Below are 9,069 nucleotides of genomic sequence, written 5' to 3' on the forward strand. Positions count from 1 at the left end.
AATGTTGCTTTTGTGGAGTTTCTTTGCGTTAATTTGATTAATTAAAGTTAAGTTTTAAGTTGTTTATTCACTACACAATCCTTAAATCAAACAAAACCTTTCCTTTCGAAATTCAGCCCCTCCCGTTACTCTATCTCGATGACTGCTCCAACTTTGGTGAACGCTTCCTTCAGCTTCTCGGCCTCTTCCTTGGGAATGTCCTCTTTCACAATCGTGGGCGCACTTTCGACGAACTTTTTCGCCTGGACCAGGTTCATGCCCTCGAGCAGGTTCTTGACCTCCTTGATTAGCGCCACCTTCTGCTTCTCGTCGAACTTAACCAGTTTCACCTTAAAGCTCGTCTTGACCACCTTCGGGGCGGCTTCTTCTTCGTCGACGGGTGCGGCCGCCATCGGAGCGGCGGCAAATCCGGCCGGCATCAGGGCAGCATCGGGCAGGTTCAATCGCTTCTTGAGCAGCCCACTCAGTTCGGAAACTTCGAGCAGGTTCAGGGCGGCAATGTTGTCCACAATCGAGACCAGCTTTGGGTTGGCCGGCTTATCGACACCCTCCGGAACGGGAATCGTCAGTTTGTCCGCCGATGAGGCAACAGCGGCTTCCGCGTTCCGGACGCCCCCGGTGGAAGAAATGTGACGCAAACTGGCACGGGTAAGACCGAGCACGGCACGTAGCTTCAGCATTGCTGCAAGTTCTGTGAATATTCCGTTTTATTCCGGTTAAAAATCGGCAAATTTTTCTTCAGTTTTCCACTCGTGTTACGTTATTTTGAGAAAGCGCATGAATTTTGACAGATGCGACTCCAGCAGATTCGGTTACATAACGTCAAACTGAGGCAGGGTTGCCAGCGAGGTAAACAAGAGCAACAACTATGCGATGCGCCATCTGAGTTTGAAATGTGTCGCACGGCGATTTTCGATTAGGGCGGTTACGTTGATACACGCCAACATCTTGCTCAAGATAAAAAAAATGTCTTAAAAGACTTAAGTGTATGTATTTACAGCCCATATGATTACAGCAAGTAACATTTCAGCATTTAAAAGAGTAACTGTTCTGCTCTGAAAGCGTCTTTACAGCTGCGATTTTTCTACTGAATGCATTGAAATACTTTTTTCCTGAACAAAATTAAATTATATATTTGAAATTTGAGTTTCACTGAGCAATTGTAATGAAAAGACAAAGATTATAAGGGTCACGAAAAGAAAAATAGTATATAAATAACACTTACTTTATCAAAATATCTGAGATCCAGCCTAAAAAATTTGTAATAGAAACACTAAAGTACTGATAACATTTGAAAGGTGAAGTCAGATTTTCATTTTTTTTGCTCTTTGGAAAGATCTCTTGATTACCCATCCAAAGATAGGTCGCATGGTAGATCCGGACAACGTTTTCATCAAAATATGGGAGATCCGGCCTCTAAAAAGCGTATAAATAACACTTAAGTGGTTGTAACTTTTGATAGGGTTGTTAGATCTTCAACATATTGGGCTCGCTGGAAAGGTTTTTTAAATACCTTTCTAAAAATTAAATAGCATGAAGGGTTTTCTAACAAAAACATCCTTTTTTACAATTTTCCGAAGTTTAAATAAGATCGTTTTTTAAGCTTAACTTTTGAAATACTTTTCTAAACATCATAATAATAACAAGTGTCTTTTGGGACCCCAAGACGGAATGAATGAGATGAAAACGGTCCAAATTGGTTCAGCCAGTCCGGAGATAATCGTGTGCATATTTTTCGGTGCAAGGACTTACAGACATTTGTACAGAAATTGATTATGAGTCGATAGGCACCCAGTAAACTCAAACGGAATTATGAAACGGAATGCAATTCGAATCGTTTACGTATTCCGTTTCAAACGCAACAACCGATTCCGTGTACGTACCGGAATTCCGATTGAGTTGACTGCCCAAGTAGCAAGAAAAACATCGCTCTTTATTTTGTTGTTCAACAATTGCTGTATAAGTGTTTTTATTCGTTAATTATTGAACAAGTGTCAAAAAATTTGGTCAATTGTTCACATTTTGACCAAAAAACCATTGTTCAACATGGCTGTGTAACACAAATGCCAAATCTAGCAACGGATTACGAACAGTTCATTTTGAAGTTTATTCTGACCTCAATGCAACATGCTTGTAGAAGTCGAGAAGCAAAATGACATTTGCAGACATGATGTTTCATTTCAGTTTGCTAAACGTGATAACATAGTAGATTTGACCTTTGGCTTCGGCTGGGATTTCTCGTAAACTAGTTGTTTATGTGAAGTTCGCGTTCGTGTTCTAAACACCGAGCAAGGACATGTTGACGAAACAAGCAAGGATAGTTCTAAAAATAGAAACAGTTTATGTTCGAAAGAAGTTTTGGCAAACTGTTAGTGAACTTGGTAAAACCTAGATGACCGCAGACTTCTTATTGACGTTTAGGCCTGCTCATCCAACATAACCCCTCGTGGAAAGAAGCAGACGCGCGCCCGGACTTGACATTTGGAGTGATCTTGAGTTCGATACTTGCCCTGAGCATTCTTCATCAAAAAGGAAAACTGAAAATGCAGCACCGGGAACCAGCAGCAGTAGTAGAGTAGTAGTAGTAGCAAGCGATGTTAATTAGCACTCAAACATCATTGAAAAAAAAATCCCAAAGGCATAATTAAGAAATTTAATGATTTTTTATGGTTGATATTTTTTTATTGCGCGTATTGAGAAAAAATCAGTTTTGGTGATTATCTTTTGGGGGTCTATGAGATAGGAGCGCAAGCTATTTTCAATCGATCGTAGCAACCATGTTGGTTTCCGATTTCCGTTGCTGTCAGTTCAGTTCAAATTTTCATCCTCAATTATTTTGTTTTCTTATTTGAACGCGCTTGTTTCTGACGGTAGGTGTTTTTCCTTATAAAAAAAAAACGAATATTTTAAATAAAACTTCTTCCTATTAGGGACCATGTCGGAATCTGATGAAATGATTTCCTATGAGGGATCTCAACCCGAGGGATTTCAGCCGGTTGCCTCTTCGCAGGACTTTGAGCAGTTGGAAATTCTGCGCGAAGAGGTTAACGTTCCGTTGCATGAGCCACTTCCGGTTGACTACAATGTGGCTTTTTCGGATGTGCCAGACGATTTGGCAAGCAGCAGCAGTGAACCGGAAGCATCCTGTTCCGCCGTTAAAACGACCGGTCGCAAACGGAAGGTGAATACGTTTTAGTTCTTGATATTTGCTAAGCTTTTTAAATTAAAACGAATTTTCCAGAACCAGGCCACCGACGATGCTACCGGAACGAAAAGACGCGGTGAGAACTTCGTTTACCGTTTCAAGGGTGATATTTTGGTGAAAAATTTCAAAGGGCAGAAGATTCCCGACCGCTGTGGAGAGGTCAGCGTGGAGTCGAAAAAAGTTGCCGAAATCTCGGCGGGCATCTGGGAGCAGTGTCGCGGAAAAGTTTATCGTGGTGTCACTTTCCATGATTCTCCGCACGAAATTATTGCAGCCGAAGAAGATCGTTCTATTGCGATCGTCAAGTGGGACGATGAACTTCCCAATTTCGAGAACCGCGGACGGTTCATGTACTTCCTGGACGTTAAGAGCAAGCGAAGCCACCGACCAGACAAGGTTGACTCGAAGACGCTTCTTAGCTGGGAGGGAAAGGAGATCTCGGTTGTTATCCTGAAGTACTCCGATGCGGTCACCACGCTCAAACGGTGGAATACGGTCCAGAATAATCTGCTGCGTCCGAAGGAAAAAGACAGAGCCGGTGCTGCCTCTGTGTCGGCCGTTAACGCCGTTCAAGCTGAGTTGAAGAAGCAACACGGGAAGTATTTGTGTGCAGAAAACGTTGGTTGGTATTGCTGGGCAAGCTTTATCTGTGAAAAGCCGTTGGACGAACGTGATGAGCTCATCAGCAGCGCTCCACCTACACATCTTGTCGATTTATTCACTACTGTTCCCGTTCACAGCGACGTGCTCCTTGACAAGGCAAGATTGGATCTTCAAGTCGCAAACACCGTAAACGAAGCTTATGGTCAGATTCTGCCAAAGCTTAATGAAGATATTGCGCAGGTGCAGCAAATCTTTGATGTGATGCGCGCACGCATCAAGCAACTCGAAGAGAAACGCGATGATTATGAGAGAATGCTTAAAGCCATGAGTGGTACAGTTTCAGTCAAGGAAAATCGGCATTCCCTTTTACTGGCTAATACTGTCACCAATTGTGTTGATGATGATCATGCGAGTGATGATGATGCTGATCAACAAGATAATAATCTACAGGGTCATGATCAGCAAGTTGAGGGTCTGCTAGGCGATTTGTGAGATGAAGATCATCGTAGGGATAATCTGTAGTTATTTCTAACTTCTATCCGAACTATTACTGAATTCAATATAAAACCATGTTAATACTCTAATGCGCATTTTTTATTCTGTCCATAGCCCTAAGTCATTTATTTTCCGGTTTCCCCATTTGACGGAACTAGAATTCAACTAACCTCAAATGAATAACTTTCTTCTGGAGCAAATCGAAATGCTTTGGGTGAATTATGTCTAAGCTTATAAATTAAGATTAGGTTTTTTTTTTGTAAGAAAAACATAAAAACGTTACTTAATCCATGTCTAGGTAGTTAGTGCCTTCCTCACATTCATATAGTGAATAAATTCAGTCAGAATTGCATAATTCTCCAACCTTTCATCAGATCTTTAACCTTTTAGTCGCGTTGCAAAGGTCTTTTCAATTCTCTTTCAAAAATGGCAGATTTTCTTACAAAACTACTCTTTTTACAATCTTCTGGACCTAAGGTTGTAGTAGGTGTCCTTCACTTTTGAAGCAATGACTGGCAAAGATGGTTCTAAATTTAGGGTCCAAAAAACCATTTTTTGATTGAAACATTCTGAATCAAGATTTGAATGTTATTCTAAAACAAACATGGCCGATTGGGAATGATGCCTTTCAGAGCCTTAAGTGATAAACGTTTTGGCCTTCTTTACTTCATTGAGATAAGGCTGTAAAATCACTCGAAAAATTAACTTCTTATTTTGACTTCCTAGACTCACCTTAATGTATACTAGGGTGCCCAGAATATGGGCCTTTTTTTCAAAACCTCGCTCCACAAGCTTAATATTGTACCTTGAGCTATTTTAGGACTCTGGGCTAATTATGAGCAAAAATGGTCAACATTTACCCATTGATACACGAAGATGAAGTTTGTATGGGAAAAATCGAAAAAATGTATTGTAAACTCAATTTTCTTACGGTTTGGTCTGCACGGTTCGCTTTTTTCATCAAAATATTCCCAAAAGTGAGATTCTCATTGGAAATTTAATGCTCTACAACTTTGTAGAACATACCAAAGCTGTAAAACTTGACCCTGAAAAGTTATTAGCGATTTAAAAAAGTCATTTTTGTATGCAACAAAAAAACGTTGTAAAATGATTGTTATAGAAAAATCGAAAAACTGCGATTGGCCAAAAAATTATTTTTTCGTAGGCTTATAGTCCATGAAATTCCCTAACATTTGACCTATGGGAGTATGGTTGTTGGAGGCTGTTTGCAAAAAGATATTAAGGTTTAAAAAAAACAAACTTCAACCAAACTTTGGGACAAAGTCCAGAATGGTCAGCCAAACAAAACGTGTTTGTTATTGTTTACATTGCGTGCTCTAGTTTTTGTTTATTCAAGATCGAACATTAAAACGTGTTTTTCTCGGAACGTCGAAATGGCGGGTGCGACAAGATAGCACGACGACGTAGAAATGATCGTGAGGTTTATGAGTAACGTCATCAGGGGTGACATTGGGTCTGGGGGGTGAGATTGGGTCATACAAATTTCAGCATTTTCGTATGATCCAATGTCACCCCTGATGACGGTATGTGCTCAAAACCAAAGTTCAGCAACGCACCATTTATTCAAGTTTTTTGAATGAAAAATAACAAGCTTTCTATGTTTTTAAAGATTTTATTCAAGCCGTTGAGGGCTTCATCTGCTTAAGTCCAATGCTTGGATCGAAACGACCTCCTGCTAAGTATCCACACTTCCTAAACATATTAATACAGTTTCTATTTCTAAAAGCTTTGAGAGCCCTGGCAACAACTACTACAAGATCGGTCTTACAATTTTCTACGTAAGTTCGCTTCAAATATCGCTTAAGGTATCCAAAAACAAGCTCGATGGGATTATAAAAGGGCGAATAAGCGGGTAGGAAAATTACGATGATCCCCATTGATCTTAGATACTCCACGATGCCGTGGTGGCAATGGATTTTAGCGCCATCTAAAATCCAAACGGAGTTCACTCCAGGGTGCTGCATTACTTTACCGGAAGTAGCAAAGTTGCGTACACACTCAAAAAAAGATGATCGAGTAAATGTCCCTTCGACCGAGAACGTTTCAAGCAGCCCATTATAGCCTATAAAACTGAGTAGCGACACCCTCGGCTTCCGTACAAATTCTCCCTTCCAAATAATACGTTCGCCACTGGGCGAATAGCCTTTTGATCTTAAAATACCCTTATTGTCGACAGACACCTCATCTATGAAAACTAAGTTGTGGTAATCCCACAAAGTCAGCGACAAGTCGTTCGAATAGCGATAAACATCGCTAATGCGCAACTGGACTGCACGGCGCTCAATGACCTTCCACGTGAATCCGGCCATGTGCAAGATTCGGTGGACCGACGACACGCTTATCGGCTTGTTGAAGCGATGTTCGAATCTCAGCTTCGCCTCGTCGAGGAGCAACACAGGACAGCTTTGATACAGCTGAACTATCCACGCACGTTCTTCAGCAGTAAATTTCAAACTCGTCCGTTCTCTCTCCTTCCGCGTATAGATTTGGTTCTCATCATACCGTTGAATCCAGTTCGAAATTGTCGTCGGATGCTTGCCATAGATTTTTGCGAGCTCAACTTTGCTAAGTTTGAGGCAATAGTAACCGTACATGCAATGGTGTATCGTGTTAGATGAAGCGTGCTGGTGAAGCACAATTTGTTCTGCTTCGGCCATTTCTGAAAAAAAATACGTTGACTATTGCCTAATTTTTGAATTTAAATAAATTTACCAATTGAAAGAAAAACACCACGAAATTTTGAGATTGACAGTTTCGGACAACTTTTATTTTCAATTACATCAAAGCCTACTTAAGACTGGAAGCATACTCTGAACTTTTCAATTGCGACGATATCTTTCTGCGGCGATAAATTGGAGCGCAGGATTCTAATTTTTCTCGAAATTATTAATATTATCCAGCATTCATAAATGGCGTATCCCTGTCCAAACCAATAAATTACAAAAAAACTGGTAGTTAAATATTGTAAAGCGACATTTCTCACAAATAAAGGATTAAATGAAGAAAAAATAACTTTGGAGCGAACACCTTGAACATATTTTATGAAAAGCCTGTTAAACATTCTTGTCTGCCACGATATGTTCTTGAACGGTTATAAAAACGTTTGCCTAACTCCCTCCTGAATCTTAAAGGCAGAATGTTGCTAAACGGTTCTAACGACGTTATCCAACCCGGTTCAGAATCTTATAGTCAAGAGTTCTTATGACATGTTCAACAAACGTTCTCTATGCAAGTAGGACGTGCGCTGGTAAAACTTAATTAAACCACGCACATTTCTAACGGGTTAAGAGATGTTCAACAACAGAAAAACGTGCGCTTTTTCCAGCGTTCAAGAGTTCTCAGGGACGTTGGGAAAATAAAGTAAATGTGTTCAACAACAAGTTCGGAAATCTTTTGGCGAACAAAGTGTGCTACTTGGGTGGGTATACGTGAAGATCGAGGTCGAATAAAGTAGTTCAAATTTCGAGTGATTTTAAAGCCTTTCTCCATTGAGGTGAGGAAGGCAAAACCCAGAATCTTAAAATTAAAAGGACGGATTTTGTGTTTTTCTCGAGGTGAAGTTAACCAAAAGAAAGAATTCAAACAATTATCATTAAATTTTCTGGCAGACAAATTTTAAAATATAAAAAAAAATTAATCACAAACTTGAAAATTCGGAAACACAGAAATTCAAAAGTAGGGGAGAGTGGGGAGACTTGATCCCCGGGGACACTTGATCCCAAGCCTGTATCTCGTCAGCATGTGGGTAAAATAATTAGCTTTGTTCTAGAAAGTTGTGCGAAATTAACTAAAACTCATAGTAGAAAACAAAGAAAAAAATTAAAAAATGTTTAGATTGAGTTACACACATTTTTCTAAAACAAGCTGCAAAAAACTTCCAAGAGATCTTTTTTTTCTTTTTTTGATATGTATAGAAAACACTCAAAAAATATTCAAAAAAATATTTTTTATATATGAATTGTTCGATAAACTTATCAACTCCAAAACCCTTACGCATTTGATGTTAAATTTATCGTCATACTATTTTTACAATCAATTGTTTAAAAAAAGTGCGTTTAGGAAGACTTGATCCCTGCATATTTACAGTCGCTGGAATCAGCCTCAAGATTAATTAATTGGGCTGGGTTTTCATACATAGTTTCCTTTAGTATAGTTGTACATAACTTACTGCAGTTTGAACCTTTTTTCAAAAGTTTTGTAAACAAAAATTTCCAGCTTTTGTAAACATGCTCAATTTTGGTCTAAAAAATAATATTTTAAGTTTTTAAATATTTTACATACTAAAGTTGTTATATTTTGAACACCAACGTACAGATTTTATGTGAAATTGCTGTAACTTATAGAAAATTAAAAGTTTGGATGAATAAGAAACATTTTGCTTAAGATTTCTTCAAAATGTTGAAAGGGGGATCAAGTTACCCCTAACATTTTTAAAGTGCCGGTTTCAAATATTTTTTTATGACACTTGGCATGATTCGAAGAGTTCATCTGATGAGATACCCTTATTAGCCAGACATAGATGAATGTTTAAGCTTTCAATTCATGCAAAAAGTTTATAGTTTTGTGAGAAATTGATAGAGTTATGTGCGATACAAAAAAAGGGGATCAAGTCTCCCCACTCTCCCCTACAGATCCCACGGGGTTGGGCACACGGTTGATCTGTATTTCATTAACTTTCGTAAATATTAGGTAAATATCGTATATGCCCAATGTTCGGGAGGAAATTTTGTTCAGTGTGGATAATG

The 9,069-nt window shown here is 39.2% G+C and overlaps 3 protein-coding genes across 3 annotated transcripts; 1 reads left to right on the forward strand and 2 right to left on the reverse strand.

The window, feature by feature from the left end:
- Positions 1-47: 47 nt before the first annotated feature.
- Positions 48-814, reverse strand: LOC120431247 (39S ribosomal protein L12, mitochondrial). Its single transcript, XM_039596385.2, has one exon. The coding sequence runs from the start codon at positions 678-680 to the stop codon at positions 126-128; it is 555 nt and encodes a 184-aa protein (XP_039452319.1). The 5' UTR covers positions 681-814; the 3' UTR covers positions 48-125.
- Positions 815-2,935: 2,121 nt separating this feature from the next.
- LOC120431245 (uncharacterized) lies at positions 2,936-4,300 on the forward strand. The gene is made up of 2 exons (XM_039596383.1): positions 2,936-3,181; positions 3,242-4,300. Exons 1-2 carry the CDS (start codon positions 2,936-2,938, stop codon positions 4,298-4,300), a joined length of 1,305 nt encoding a protein of 434 aa, XP_039452317.1.
- Positions 4,301-5,940: 1,640 nt separating this feature from the next.
- LOC120431249 (uncharacterized) lies at positions 5,941-6,981 on the reverse strand. Its single transcript, XM_039596386.1, has one exon. It carries the CDS (start codon positions 6,979-6,981, stop codon positions 5,941-5,943), a length of 1,041 nt encoding a protein of 346 aa, XP_039452320.1.
- Between the last annotated feature and the right edge of the window lie 2,088 nt (positions 6,982-9,069).

The sequence above is a fragment of the Culex pipiens genome, chromosome 2 (genome assembly GCF_016801865.2).
Source record: "Culex pipiens pallens isolate TS chromosome 2, TS_CPP_V2, whole genome shotgun sequence".
Taxonomy (NCBI): Eukaryota; Metazoa; Arthropoda; class Insecta; order Diptera; family Culicidae; genus Culex; species Culex pipiens.

Coding starts and splice junctions, on each gene's coding strand:
- LOC120431247 (XM_039596385.2), bottom strand. CDS start 680: ATGCTGAAGCTACGTGCCGTGCTCGGTCTTACCCGTGCCAGTTTGCGT.
- LOC120431245 (XM_039596383.1), top strand. CDS start 2,936: ATGTCGGAATCTGATGAAATGATTTCCTATGAGGGATCTCAACCCGAG. Junction 3,182..3,241: donor CGACCGGTCGCAAACGGAAG/GTGAATACGTTT, acceptor CGAATTTTCCAG/AACCAGGCCACCGACGATGC.
- LOC120431249 (XM_039596386.1), bottom strand. CDS start 6,981: ATGGCCGAAGCAGAACAAATTGTGCTTCACCAGCACGCTTCATCTAAC.